Genomic DNA, 15,653 nt, shown 5'->3' on the forward strand with positions numbered 1-15,653 from the left:
ATAAACCCGGGCATATTCAAATTCAAATATTTTTATTCAAATTAGGATGTGACATCACTTATTGAGAGTCAAAAACTACCACCCATTCCAAAACGAATGCCTCTGACCTGAGAAGAATGGGCGTAAAAAACTCAGCGGGCTTTATTTTATCAAAAAAATATGTTTACAAAGTAATATAACAATTAAACTTATTATTTAATAGCCTGAGGGCGGTCGCTCCATTCCAAATCTGTATCATCATTCAGAAAGTCATTTATTTTATAGTAACTTTTACCACACAAACGTTTTTTAACAAATCTTTAGATTAACGTAATACTTTATATTTGAACATTTTCTGGGATCTTGTTGGAAAAGCTAAAAAGCTTGCTGTAGCTTACTAACTTATCCGAGTAGTAGGCATTATAATATTATGTATGTTCCTGGTGTTAACAATATGGTTATGACATTTATTATACATACATTATCAAGAATATATTGAGAAGCAACAGTCGAGATGTTAATTTCTTTGTATTTTGCTCTCAATTCTTCTATAACTAGAATTACTCAAGTGCTTTTGATAATAATTTGCATACGGCGTTTACCCGTAAACATTTCTGTGTACACCCATACATGCAAGTAGGTCACTTGTATGTATGGGTGTACCCGAGTAAATCTAAGTCTACTTAACCTTCTAGCATGACCCGTAAGATATACATATAAATAAACATAGCGGGTTGGAATTAAATACAAAATATTTGTAGGAATTCAGGTTTGAAATTTCGATACCCAAAAGCGCGAAGTAACGTGTTCTTTCTCTTGGTCTGCTCCTTCTCGAGTGGTGTCGCCTTTTGGAGACCATGGTAAGGATCGAGCTCGTAAGTATTTTGAAGCTTTGCATAATCAATGTCGGAATTCAAGCACATAACACCACCAACACGATCATTGAGCTGCAAAAGGAAATTAATACTTTACCCATATTGCACCCGATCTTTTACTTATGACTGTTTGGAATAGGTACAGAGGTCGTTTTTAATTCTGCTTTTTTTCGTGCTATATCCAAAGGGCCGACGATCTGGTGAAGTCGCTGGAATACGTTGGATGAGGGCAGCGCAGGACCGATCGTCCTGGAAATCTTTGGGGGAGGCCTTTGTCCAGCTGTGGACGTCTTCCGGCTGGTGATGATATCCAATGGATACTTCTTTATTATTTAGTACTTTTATACTAGTATGGGTATTAATTTAATTATTATTATCTAAGTGTTAATTTTTTGTGGTAAATAATTTGAAGCAAATTCGGCTCTATTTTAAAGTTTCAATGTATAAAAATGCCAATGCTGCATTTTTATCCCTTTGATTAATTGAAGCTCTAATCAGACGGTCAGAAGGTTCAAATAGCAAGAGATTTAGTAGTTGATCAACTAAAATTACATAAATTAACAAAGGATATTTTTAATCACCATGCACCGAATTTTGAAGTCAACGCAAAGTTGAGGGGATAAAGTCGTGCTGCGCGAAACACCTTTTTCGGATGTTTTATGAGCAAATAACATAATTTCAGTATTTTATTATAATTAGTGCAGTCGGAAATTATATGTTTATTTTATGCTTTCTTAAAGGCGGTTTGAAAATATCGTGGTGGGAGTTCGAAAGAGCTGTCATAACTGCTTCTTTAAGACACATAACAAGCTTAATATCTATACAGCGAATTTATGTAACATTATTCCGCGCAACGCCAAATACATAATACATATCTATAGACGTTGCCTAGAAAGAATTTTAGAAGAAAAATAAGAGAAATTACACTGTGGTGGCTCTACTTATATTTCTGGTGCTACATGGAAGAAACAGATTGACAGGAATAATTATTTTCTATGTATGCAATAGATAAACTTTACGTGTCTTACATCGGCTACAATAATTTTCCTATTCATTTCAGGATGTCGACCAATAACTTCGCTAATGTAGTAATTTCCGTATAAGTCACGTAACCTTTGATTATTCTTATCTAGTATATTCACTATATCACCATTATCTTCTTCACTGTAATGAAACAACGATAATTAATTTAGTAAGAAAATTAAGCGAGCGTAAAATGATAAAAAAATGGATTTGCAAACACGGCATCGATTCACTTGATTCTTGATATTTTTTTAACATGATTATATGTGGAGACCAATCCTTTATGCAGGTTTGTTTCACTTACTGGAACGGCTTGAACCGATTGAAGACGAAAATTGACGACGACCCGATTAAAAGGCTAATGGCCGTTCCCAATATACTATCTACAGATAGAGATAAATTACTACCTTCTACTGTCAGGAATTAGCTGTCAATAATCTGAAGCTGTCCCAATATACCCGATAAGTCATTCTTATCGCCAGTTCACTGTTGCAATTTCGATACAAACTTCTATCCCTGGTGAGATATACGTTCTCCCATTGACAGACAGCGTGTACGGATAAGATGAGTTACCGTCGATAAGTTTATTGGATCAGAAAATTCAATGATAGTTACTATTTTCTATCTCAAGTAGGCCACAACCGGAGATAGACTGAAAATTGGGAATGGCCGTAAGTGGGTAAGTCACCCAGTCAAACTAACTTAAGATACAGTGTGGATTGAATTGACTGACTCCAACATCCAATTGTTATCAGATATTTTATTCTTGCCCATCCATCTACAGCATCTACACTTCTATGTAGTTATTAATGACTATATAAAAACTTGGAAATAAATCACTACACCCAAATTCTACCTCCTTTTTGTTCGCACTCCATTCACTCAGGATGTGACACAGCCTCCCTGCGTCCCGTCATCATTTTCTCTACAGACTTGGCATCGATACGAGAAACATTAAGTTCCGTGGTCACCTCGCAGAGAAGGCCAAGCTACCTTGGTGTCCTCAGTAAAGCGAGATAATACTTCACCAAAATCCACCGCCAGCAACTATATAAGGCGCAAATTAAGCCTCACATGGAGTACTGTTCTCACCTCTGGGCGGGCGCTCCCCAGTACCAGCTTCTTCCATTTGACCGCATGCAACGAAGAGCGGCTCGAACCATCGACGATCAAGTTCTCTCTGCATCTTCTACCACATTTCACGGGGATGCTCAACAGAGTTGTTCGGGTAGATAACAACAGCCGAATTCCACCACCGGACATAACCTCAAAATGCTAAATTCCACCCACATCACGTTGACGTCTGGTATTCTACAGCCGCGCGTTTCGTAAGAGATTTCTTGTCTCGCACAAGTGGAATTAATTTCCAATGTTGCAGATTATCATGGGCGGATGAAGAACTATTCCGCATGACGTAAAGTTTTTTGCCTGTTTGCCCGTATAAAAAAAGCCCTGGGAGACGCAATGAACCCTACGATATGTAATGCTGGTTAGTTTTCCTAGCTAGTCTGCTTAGGGAGAAAACCTCCTCAGAAAATGTTCTACAAATTTTTTAGGATTACTTAAGAGTAGTATTTTGGCATGCCTTTGACTGTCATAGCCAAAATACTACTTATTATACTACACAACTGATGGCAGTAACCTCCTACTGTTTGCCGTGACTGTTTCTTGACAAATACTCACGTTTGGGGTTTGCAATGACGAAAAGGTAGGAATAACGGAAATCCGTCTACAAGCAGTCATGACGTGCAGAATGCAATTAGTGAAAGAGAAATCTCCCGTTTTAATTTTATTATGAAAACACAAAATTAAATACAATTAAAATTCGTAATTCTTTTATGTAGAGTCTATATAAATAGAATGAGTAATACTGAAAAAGTAGCTAACGTACACAGCCCGGCGAATTCGTAATTTTGGGCAAATATCTTGCCGGTTAGTCGCGTAGAAATAGTGATATCCGTGCTCTTTATCATCTTCACGTTTCGCGCAATATCTTGAAATGTTATGCTTTTTGAAAATCGGATGCTTCATGATAAATTCTGAAATGATATAAACCTTTAGTTAATCTACAATAATAAACACAATTTTGTCCTGATTACATTCGATACAAATCAGTACAAACATAGTTTTGTACTGATTTGTATCATCACCATATGATTTGTTCAAATATATTCTTTTCGTGTGTAGGGTACTTTTAAAATGAGGAGTGTATAAATAATTATTTTAGAATTGCTCAAAGTGCTGTATTTGACTTATTTCAAACTGTTCTACAAATACTGTGTAGCTTCGTTATTACATTGCGGACTGATACTGGAACGACTATAGTTCAAATCCCAAGTTTATATATATTTATATATATATATTTTCTTCTTCTTTGCTATTTTTTTTTCTATTTAATTATAAATTCAATTATCCTTATTTTTATGAAACTATCTACTGGAATATATAATTGATGATCTGCCAATTTTGCTCTTAAACTAATCAATTGGTGCATCCTGTCAGAGGCCGAGAGAGTAAGACTGCCATTAACTCGTTTTATTTCACTACATATTGCCATTAACACCAGCAGGTACAGTCGGAACCCGATATTCCTAGCAAAGTGAGCCAAGAGTATGACAGCTCCTTCGTGTCGGTAAGGAGTAAACGCTTGCGTACTGACTCTCACAGTGAAACTGATCGATTATCGGAGTCAAAGGACGAAATCAAAAATATGCTCTGCTCCTGGAAAACTGAACATAACTCTGCTCTTGCATCATGGAAAAATGCCCAAGACTCAATTCTAAAGAAGCTTGTTTCTGATCTAGCAGAAGTCAAATCTCAATGTAATACCATACAAAAATCTAACCAAGACATTGAGCGATCCCTAGAATTTATTAATAAACAATACGAAGAATTGCGTTTAAAAATGATAACATTGGAAAAAGAAAATAAGGCAAACAGAAGCAGTATATTGTTATTAGAATCAAAAATTCAAGAGATGCACCGGATGACGCGTTCTTCAACTGTAGAAATTCGCAGTGTCCCTGAAAAGAATAATGAATCTAAAGAAGATCTAACTACGACTGTTTCCGATATAGCAAAAACATTGAACACTAAACTGCAGCTAGCGGGCCTTCGTGACGTTTACCGCAGTACTGGAAAACCTGGATCTATTAGGAACATAATAGTAGATTTCACTAGAGTACAGGACAAATACGATCTCCTCGCCTCTGTTCGCAACTTCAATAAATCGCGCAAGCCGGCAGACAAATTACATACACAACACATTGGACTGTCTGGGGAGAAGAAACCCATTTTTGTCGATGACCATTTGCCCGCTTCGATAAAAAAGCTATTCTACCAAGCTCGGACGTACGCTAGAGACAACGCGTATAAATTTTGTTGGACTTCGAACTCTAAGGTGTTCCTTCGTAAGGATCAAGGGCTCAGACAAATCCTGATAAAATCTGAGCAGTGCCTACAAAATCTTGATCAAAAACTATGACTAAGTATTACTCTCGTACGATCGTTGCTGTTATCAGATACTATGTTAAGAAAAATCTATCATTTTATTACTAACAAACCATGTAAAACACACTTCTTACACGAACATTATAAACTCACACAAATATCTCTTTATAACTCTATTTTTTTAATAATTGCAACACACACTTATCACGTTTCTAAAAACAGAATCATAACATACACAAATTCGATTTACATACTTTATGACTATTTTAGCATTAATAACTTATTCATGAATTCAGATAATCTCTTATTTAAGATAATTGATAAACATAAACCTATTTATTTGAAAATTGATATATTTAAAAATACACTTTACACTAACCGTCCTTGTCCGTGCTATATTTTGTTAATAAATCTTTGCAATGCTTGATCTAATCACAAACGAAATAGATGCTTTTAGTGTCGCAAACTCTTTTCAGTGCTCACACGATCAATTCTTACAAATAATAGGTAACCCCGCTAGATGTATTAAAAGCCTTCATATAAATATTAGGAGTATAAATAAAAACTTTGATCAGCTGACAGTTTTTCTTAGCAGGTTGGGCTCTGACGTTGATATTCTTATTCTAAGTGAGTGCTGGCTTAAAAATACCCATCAATTACCGCCACTAGATGGTTACGCTTCATATTGTACCCACAATAACAAACTGCAGAACGACGGCGTAGTGATGTACGTTAAACAATATTTGGACGTTATATACGTCTGGGAACCTAAATTTGAGGATGGAAATTGCATAATATGTACCATTGGAAAAGATTTTGCGTTTATCGGTATCTATCGCTCCCCATCATATTCCAACATAGAACTTCATAAATTCTCTTACAACTGTAGTCTCCAGCTTAGATACTTTTAAAAATATTGCCATATTGGGGGATATAAATATAGACATTAAGCCCAATAATACCGACAGATGTTCGATTACTACCTGACATCTACGGCTGCTCTAGGTTTATTACCGGCCCACACATTCCCTACTAGAATACACAATTGCTTGGATCATATACTCTTAAAAACAAACCTCACTTCTAAAGCTATAGTCTTTGATTCCCCTATAACTGATCATCTTCCCATTATGCTGAACATCGACCGTGGTCGATTACATCATGGCGATAATTCAAACAGGACTAAAACTAGCGTAGACTATGAAGGTGTTCGGAAGGCACTCGATACATCCGACTTTTCCTCTATCATGTCTACTATGGACGCAGATTTGGCAACTAACCGACTAACTTCTATAATTACCAACACTATGAGCCTTTTTACAAATTTAATAGTCACATCTCGAAAAAGACATAACATAAAGCCCTGGATAACTCCAGGTCTACTTCGATGTATGCGTAATAGAGACAACTTACATAAAAAATTACGTCAAAACCCTACTAATCACATTCCTGATACAACATATAAAAAATACCGTAATTTTCTGAGTAACCTTCTGCATAAACTGAAACGTGAATTTCAAAAAAATGAGTTTTTGAAAACACATAAAAATCCAAAAGCCATGTGGTTAAAACTGCTACAAATTTCAATTCAACTCGGAAACCAGAGTCCTCACAGCCTCTCCTTACCTTATACGATGATCCTCATATTGCAGTTAATAAGCACTTTGTGAGTTTAGCTAAAAATCTAGCAGCTAAGATTGTTCCCAATACCACAAGAATGGAGTCACTGACAACCTCCACACAATCCAACTCCCTTGTTCTCCTTGAGATTGGTACTGATGAAGTTGAACGCATAATCTGTGGACTACGAGACGACTCTGCTCCGGGTTGGGACCGAATCACACCCTTGGTAATCAAAGCGTCCAAAAAAGTCCTGATACCTCCAATCACACATATCTGTAACATTTCCATATCTACGGGTGTGTTTCCTGAGGTAATGAAAAGAGCCTTAGTCAGTCCCATTTATAAACAAGGGGATAAAGGGGACGTATCTAATTATAGGTCGATTTCGGTTTTACCAGTCCTGTCCAAGGTCCTGGAAAGGATACTTAACAACCATCTTGTTAAATTTCTCAATAAATATGACATAATAGCTAAAAATCAATTCGGGTTCAGAAACGGTATATCTTCAGAAGTTGCAACCACAAATCTTATTAGTAACGTAGTGAGTAAACTTGATAATAAAATAAAATGTTTTGCAATCTTCTTCTCTCCAAAGCCTTTCACACGGTATCAATTCCGACCTTAATCACTAAGTTAGAGCGTTATGGAATTCGAGGTCAAGCGTTGGGAATTTTCTGGAGTTATCTTTTGAATCGGCAACAGAGTGTGAAAATAGACAAGCATATCAGTGACACGGAGTTAATTGACCACGGTGTCCCGCAGGGCAGTATCTTGGTATCCTACACTCTTCCAGCTGTATGTCAACGATCTGTGCAAACTAAACATACCATACTGCAGCATATACGCGTATGCAGATGACACCGCACTCGTTGTACATGGTAATGACTGGAGTAGTGCCAAACAGCACGCCCAAGAAGCGATTAACATCGTGGCCGATTGGCTTTCAACTAATTTACTCACACTAAATATCCGGAAAACACAAATTCTTCCTTTTTCCTTAACATCTGCTTCCTCGGTTCCACCTGAAAACTCAAATATCATTATACATACTTGTCATCCAATAACACCCACCTGTAACTGCCTCTCTCTCAATATTGTCTCCAGCGTAAAATACCTCGGAATCCACATAGACTCTAACCTAAAATGGCATACACAAATAGAAGCGTTAAAAGTGAGGCTGCGGAAATTAATATACATATTTAAGACGTTACGACACTTGACTGATCCCAATACGGTGAAAACTGTATACCTTGCCTTATGCCAATCACTTTTGACCTATTGTATCCCTGTTTGGGGTGGAGCCCGCGTAACTATTATGTTAAGTCTGGAAAGAGCTCAAAGAGCTATTCTAAAGATAATGCTTTATAAACCTATCCGATACTCTACCAACCTCCTTTACTCAGAATGCCAAGTCTTAACGGTCCGGCAACTATATATTCTTGGGAGTGTATTAAGAAAACATGCGACCCTTCCCCTCAACGTCTGTTCTTGAACGACGCCGCACCCAAATATGTCCCATAATAAAATGTAAAACGGCCTTCGCAAATCGTCAATATGATGCTCTCTCCTCTAAGCTTTACAATAAGATTCATGAGAAGACTTTTATCTACACACTAAGCAATTTTGAGGTAAAAAAGAAAACCACCACTTATCTTAAACAATCATATTCAGAAACGGAATGTCTACTGTAACCTACTCACTAAGAATTACACACACACACACACACACACACACACACACACACACACACACACACACACATATACATTCACATTTAATTTTTATTTTTTAAATTTGTTTAAATTCGTTTGTCATTTGTCGAGGAATCACTGACCCCGAAGATACAGTTTTAACTAGTTTCGGGGTCAGAGGTCTTTTAATATCACTGCAAAACCAAATTTTCAATGTTCAATGTATTGTTACAATTAGCGATAAAAAGATGTAAATAATTGGTATTATGTAATAAATATTGCACATTTAGTAATTTAAGTTATTTGCAGTGAGTGTAAAAGAAAATGAAATAAAGTATTATTATTATTATTATTATTATCATACCTGTGGCTAGCAGTAAACTTTGTATTTTTAACCGGTAATTTTAATTTATATTTTAAATGTAAGAGGCTACATTTAATGAGATAGGTGACCAAATACCATGCGGGCACATGAAGAGAAGTGAACACTGCCATAGATGCTGCCCTGTAACACTAGTGGAGCCACAGAAGCGCTGTCGGTCTTCGTACCGTTCGTCTGTCAGGGAGGTATATCACGTAAGCCACGATAATAAGACAGCAAAAATTTTGACAGACGAAAATCCAATGTGACGCATTCAAAATAGCTGCAATAAAATTTTCTACAAGTTTTTGAATAATACTTAGTACTGAAGATGATAAAATGGTAAGGGCACTGTTCACTATAATTTAGTAAGAAGACTGCACTCGGGGACGTCCGCTCCCGACTAAGGACCGATTGGAACTGGCGCTCCATCTCTACTGCGCATTCCTTATACCACGTCACACGGTTAATGTCATTGTCGAATGTCGATGTCATTACAGTGACAATGATTGTTAACACATGCTTCATTCAGACTAGATGTCAATACACTACAGTAAGGAACCTTTCTTCTTCATTCTCTTTCCTAGGCCGGTTTGCAGAAGTATGTGGTTAAATTTTAATGCGTTATTTGGTAGTTACCTCGGGGGCAATCTGGGGGCGGCATAAGCACTATTTGTTGAAGATAAGCGTCGTTATTGAACACCGTCATCATAGCTTCCGCCAGAAAGAACTCCTCCACGGAATTGTGACAACCCATGGCGTGGATGAACAAGGTGTTGCGTGACAAATAATACTTCCTGTTATTGAGAATTTATAATTATGATTACTTATTTGGTTGAACTACGGGGAGAAATATACTGCGTTCAATCTTTTACAATTCAGTTATTCGAAGTGAATTGCAAGAGATCCCGTGGGACTCCTCTTGATACGGTGATCAATTCTTAGACTGTTCCTTCTTTACATCCACGATCTAGGTACCTAAAGTTAAAAATAACTATCTAATGAAGAACTCGTTGGGTATTCAGTATCTACCTAAGCAGCAAATTATTTATATATTTCGTGTTTTTCAGTTGAAAGTACATATGACTCACTTTTACAATGAACATACCTAACCCTACTTTTAGTAGGTAGGTAAGTAATATCTAACAACAATCGTCGGAAATTTGAAATACATATTAGTATGTTGTTCGTTAGAAACTGTCGCTTTTCAATTTATTACATTACTACATAACTGAATTAGAACTGTCATATAGGGCACCACTCGGATTTTAAGGCATTGTAAATGACTGTACCTAACTACAACCTACCTTATAAGGAGTAATATATTTGGATTAAATTAGTAATAATTATTATTAATATTATTATTTTATTTTATTTAATAAATTAAAAACTTATCAATACATTTTAACCTCAACCCTATTTGTTAATTCGTGACAAACTGTTAACACGCCATGGTATTCTCGCCCGTATTACTGGCCGTTTCGGGTCTTGGTTGCGTGAGCGCCAAACCATGAACAAACAAACGAGTTTGCTGTCTTGTTGCTATCTAAAGATTGCCTCGGCAATATTTAAAAACTTTGTAGAATATCAATTTTAATCGTGATATTAACTACGCATCACGTTTACGCGTACATAAAATTTATTTATTAATTATATTTCCCTATGTGTAAGTTTATTTAATATTCTAAATTAAGTATCTGTATGTTAAAAGTTTTGAGATGGACTTTTGTTCGTAAAACATATGATCTTATGATTTTGTACCGCTAGGATTTAATATACACTGGCTTTCGTACATTTTATTTATATTGTTATGATAATAAAGATATTTTAAAATTGAAATTGAATTTAAAATCAATAAAAACTATAAAATAATATTTAGGTACTCACTGATACATATTCCTCATCCACGTTTCCCAATCTGATGGATCTATTCCTGGTACATTAGGGTGGTCACAAAATGAGGCGAAACCAATCACATCTTTGTTTTCATTGATCATACATATCGATAAAGTTGATATTTCACTGTAACAGGTTGTGTATGGGAAACATTTGCTTGATCCCTTTGCGTTGCGTTAGTGACTTCAATTAACTGTCGGATGCAGTACACCGTATCATTTACGGAGATAATTCCGAAGAGCTATTTGTCCTAATCCTGTCGCTATTCTCTAGCAAAAAGTCTAATATCATCCCCACCACCTGGATGTGTGGCTTCATCCAAGTACGATTCGCAAAAAATTTAAGCCAATATGATTTTTTTATGGAAGAGAGGACAAACGTACGGGTCATCTGATATTAACTGATCACCGCCGCCCAAATTCTCTTGCAACATCAGAGGAATCACTAGAGCGCTGCCAGCCCTTGAGAAAACTGTACGCGCTTTTTTTGAAGGTAACCATGTCGTATCCGCTTGGAAACACCGCACAAGGAAGCTCATTCCACAGCTTGATCGGACGTGGAAGTAATTTCCTTTAAAACCGCACTGTGGAGGAACGCCACACATCCAGATAGTGGAGATGATATCCTAATTTGTAGTGTGGCGTGCGAAAATGGTTTCGGAACTGTCAATGAGTTTCTTGTCATTTCTCTATTTCTAAGTGGTGATAAATGGTAAAATGCATAATTTTGACAGATATTAAACGTAATTGTTGACTAATGATTTTTGATACGAAATAATCCATGAAGGCTTGTTTTATCGACAAAAAGTCTTCATAACAAATAACATAAAAGAACTCACATCAAGCAACCAACATCTACTTTACCAAACACCTTTTCATAATAACTATCATCGCTCAAAATAGTCTCAACTTCTTTTCTATCTTCCTCCACAGCCCTTCTGAATCTCCTGCCAGTTGATCCAACATCGAACTCAAAGTAAATCGACATTTTAATAACTGTTGACAACAATCTAGGAGGCCATGAATGAAACGCATTTTTTAACTATATTAGGTACATGACCATTTATTGAAAAATAATTGAAATTGTAAAAGAAAAGTGCAACATAATCTCAAAACCGTGCAGGTTGTATAATTAACAATACTGGTGAATAGGTTATCACGAAACTAGTAATCCAAATTTAAGCATAGACAAGTTGCATGCCTTCTCTATAAGTGTTTTCAGCATGCCAACAGAATCCAAATTGTATGGAGTTCACAGAGTAGTTTGACAACAGAGAAAAAAATAGACCAAGATTCCCTGTTAAAAATATTTTCAGCCCAACAATCAGCAGAACTAATATAGGTAAAAACGCCCCCTTAAACAGAATTATGAGCTCTTATAACGATATCACTGCAAAAAATGGTAATATAGATATTTTTCATATGACTAATATCAATAAATTTAAAACCGACTGCATTAAAATATTAAGATCTTAGTTATGTAAGTTAAATATAAGAAATAAACTAATATATTGTTGTATAGTTATAAATTTTATAAATCTCTTTTTTTAAAGTAGTAATGTATTTAAGTCATTTAATATCATCATTTTTGTTTAACTCTTCATTTCTTTAATTTTAATTGTTCAACTTTGTTACTGTTTTCGCGCTATTGTAAATGTTGTTTACACCTGTAAAGACATATCATATTGTACTATCCCTTGTGTACTTGCTAAAATTTTAATTTTATAATGATGTGTTGTTGGTGTAACTATCTAAATAAATAAATAAATTGTAACCATAATTATGTTACGTCAGTTGTAGGCGCTTTTAGGCTGAAGTATTTTATTTTTCATCTATTGTGGCTTTTGCAGAAGTAGGCTGGGGTAGACCCCAAGTAGAAAGAGTTTTTGTTTGGTGTAGATGAATAATCCAAGTGTAACGGTAATTATCGTTTATATGTTTTTTTACTTAACTATTATGGAGGGTATCTATTAATAATACATGAGGCCTTTAGGGGGGCAAATCCGTATTATTTTAAGTGTGTAAGAAAACAGTATAAAATCGAGTGAACACTTTGTAAAATTAATTTATAAAATCTAGTATCTAAACTACTTGTCAGAATAAAAATAATCAAAGTTACAAATTATTTTATAAATAAATCTAACGCAGATTTCAACTAAACCCACGTGAATTGTAAGGCGTGGGCGAGCAAAATCTTAATCTAAGGAGAGAAAAAGGGGAAGAAATATCGCCAAATTCTCCATGACACTGACAGGTCGATTTCACATTTACATCGAGAGTTTGACAGATTTATGTTTCAATATTTAATAACTGTCAATTTTTTTTATTAAAACACCCTCAAATATGTCTCCTAGTGATCTATAATAATTGCTAAAAGGAAAGGCTAAATGACCCCCATTTGAAAGCTAACATAACATACATGACGCATTGCAATTATCGGAACGTATACTTACAATATACTAAATATATAATATACAGACATACAAGAAGTGCGAGGGAGAAGAATATCTCTAATCTCCGATACAGTGAGATAATTTATTGAAGTAGACTTTACTTTGCGGAAATCCATAATTATACATATAAATGATTTGAGTTTTCTTTAGTGTTAATTCCGCCAATATTTGTCTTTAAACAATTCGACACGTGTTTCGCCTCTACACGAGGCATCCTCAGGACGTGTTGTCTCGCCAAAATTGAGTCTCGTGCCAGATTTTGGCGAGACAACACGTCCTGAGGATGCCTTGTGGCGGAATTAAAAGTAAAGAAAACTCAAATCATTTATACAGTGAGATATAAAAGGGAAGTGAACTTATTTTTAATGTAAAATATTTTGATTGACGAGTCGTGAGCTAATGCACACATTGACAAATATCAGTCGTGATTTATCGGGCTGTCAGCTAGTCTATAAGGTAGTATACTCCAAATCTATGATCGTAACCTTCTTATCATACTTCAAGATCGTATTCACTTTGGATTACTTGTTTTGCGAAAACTATATTAAGTACAATCGGCGAATGCGATCAACCAACCCATTCTTATGTACAGGGAACACAATTAAACAATAACTCAGTAAAATTACTATAATTGAAATGAAAACTTACCGTATAAAAGATTAAAACGAATAATGTCAGCCTTACTAACAAATATTATTCCTTCATTTATATAAACATAAGTAAGGCATAATATAAAACTTCTAACAAACTTAATATTATAATTCTGTTTTGAATTGCTTGAATATACAGAATAAAAACAATAAGTGTAGTCACTCGATTATTTCTGAACTATACGATATAAGTATATGTATTACATCTTAATATATATAAATTACGTGACACGTTGTTTGTCCGCGATAGACTCCTAAACTAATGAACGGATTTTAATGGGGATTCCTTCAGGAGTGAAGTTTAGTCTAACTTGAGACATAGGATAGTTTTTATTTTGATTCGGGACCCATAATTATTTTTATTTTCAATATTTGTTTTGTATGGACACATTTTCTATGAGAGAATTTAGTGACGCACGGTTTGACAGTTCCGCTGTGAAACAATTTCATTATAACAACAGGGATTATTCTTGTTGTTTTGAAATATTATTATCTACAGAACAATGTCTGTCGGGGTAGCTAGTAACATATATAGTATACAAGATAATATATCGAAACATATCAATGTTTTCTATATTTCACACTATCTTATTTAAAACTATGGGAAAATCTGTTCGATTCAAGATTTTATTTATAAAAACTAAAACGGTGGAATTCCTATTATGTCCACAATTATTTTTTGAAAAGGTTATTCTGTAATTTTTTTACAAAAAATCTCACTGCATAGTTATAACTTATGTACTGATATTAATAAATGCGGAGTGAAGTTATTCCAAATTCAAAACTTTTTTGTATTACCTTTGTCACTACAGAATTACATTACAGGGAGATGTAATGTCAAACTTGGAAGTTATTAATAAGACAGATTGTTAAAAGGTGTTTAGTAATTTATAGTATTTAGTTCAGTAATAAACTACTGGTATTATAGCTAATAGCTTTATCAAGTGGTATAAGTAATCTATATATATATATAAGAGATTTCCACGTACATAGTCACTCATCACGATATCTCTGGAACGATAAGGCATAGAGACTTGAAATTTGGTAGGAATATTCCTTTCATCGAGAAGAGGTCAGCTACGAACGGATTTTACGAAATTCCATCGGCGAGAGTTTTTTTTAACAGAACAGCGTCTGTCGGGTCCGCTAGTCAGATATATATGTAATATAAATAAATAATACATCTAATAGAAACTATTTGTACTAACTAAATACTATAAAAAACTCCTTGATTCTTATCCTGAATGTTTGACGGTACTTACTTATATTTTTTTTGCCGTTTGTCTGTTTTTCCGGCTAATCACCGTAACGACTATATATATATATATAACTAGAGTTACCTTCTTTTTTTGAATATTCTACCTATGGATATATGGATTCAATGGCTGGTAAATGAAATCCATACGTCATCAGATAGTGGATATCTTGTATTTTTTAGAAATAATCAAGTCAGAACAAATATCGTTTAAATCTGTGAATGTAGGTATAATAATTTAAAGGAAATTAATAATTTAGATGTTGAAACTACAGAACATTAACCCCCTTATTCATAATGGTCCGCTAACTTTAAACAGCCGCTAAGGAGTGTTTTTTCTCATTCTGACTTAGGTCAATAGAAGAACACAGAGTGAGAATTAGCAATGCTTTAAGTTA

General features: G+C 34.9%; 1 protein-coding gene across 1 annotated transcript; it reads right to left on the minus strand.

The window, feature by feature from the left end:
• Nucleotides 1–719: 719 nt before the first annotated feature.
• On the minus strand, nt 720–13,820 carry LOC126967836 (cilia- and flagella-associated protein 61-like). The gene is made up of 6 exons (XM_050812524.1): nt 11,737–13,820; nt 10,890–11,024; nt 9,642–9,799; nt 3,769–3,916; nt 1,883–2,018; nt 720–926 (listed from the first exon to the last, which is right to left on the minus strand). The coding sequence occupies exons 1-6, from the start codon at nt 11,883–11,885 to the stop codon at nt 720–722; spliced, it is 933 nt and encodes a 310-aa protein (XP_050668481.1). The 5' UTR covers nt 11,886–13,820.
• Nucleotides 13,821–15,653: the final 1,833 nt, after the last annotated feature.

Source organism: Leptidea sinapis, chromosome 14, assembly GCF_905404315.1.
Source record: "Leptidea sinapis chromosome 14, ilLepSina1.1, whole genome shotgun sequence".
NCBI lineage: Eukaryota > Metazoa > Arthropoda > Insecta > Lepidoptera > Pieridae > Leptidea > Leptidea sinapis.

Bases quoted from the DNA above. Each gene is read 5' to 3' on its own strand.
- LOC126967836 (XM_050812524.1), bottom strand. From the start codon at position 11,885: ATGTCGATTTACTTTGAGTTCGATGTTGGATCAACTGGCAGGAGATTC. The intron at 3,917-9,641 runs GTAACTACCAAA...ATATCATTTCAG, and splicing joins GCCCCCAGATTGCCCCCGAG to AATTTATCATGAAGCATCCG. The intron at 927-1,882 runs GTAAGACACGTA...TTCCTTTTGCAG, and splicing joins GGAAAATTATTGTAGCCGAT to CTCAATGATCGTGTTGGTGG.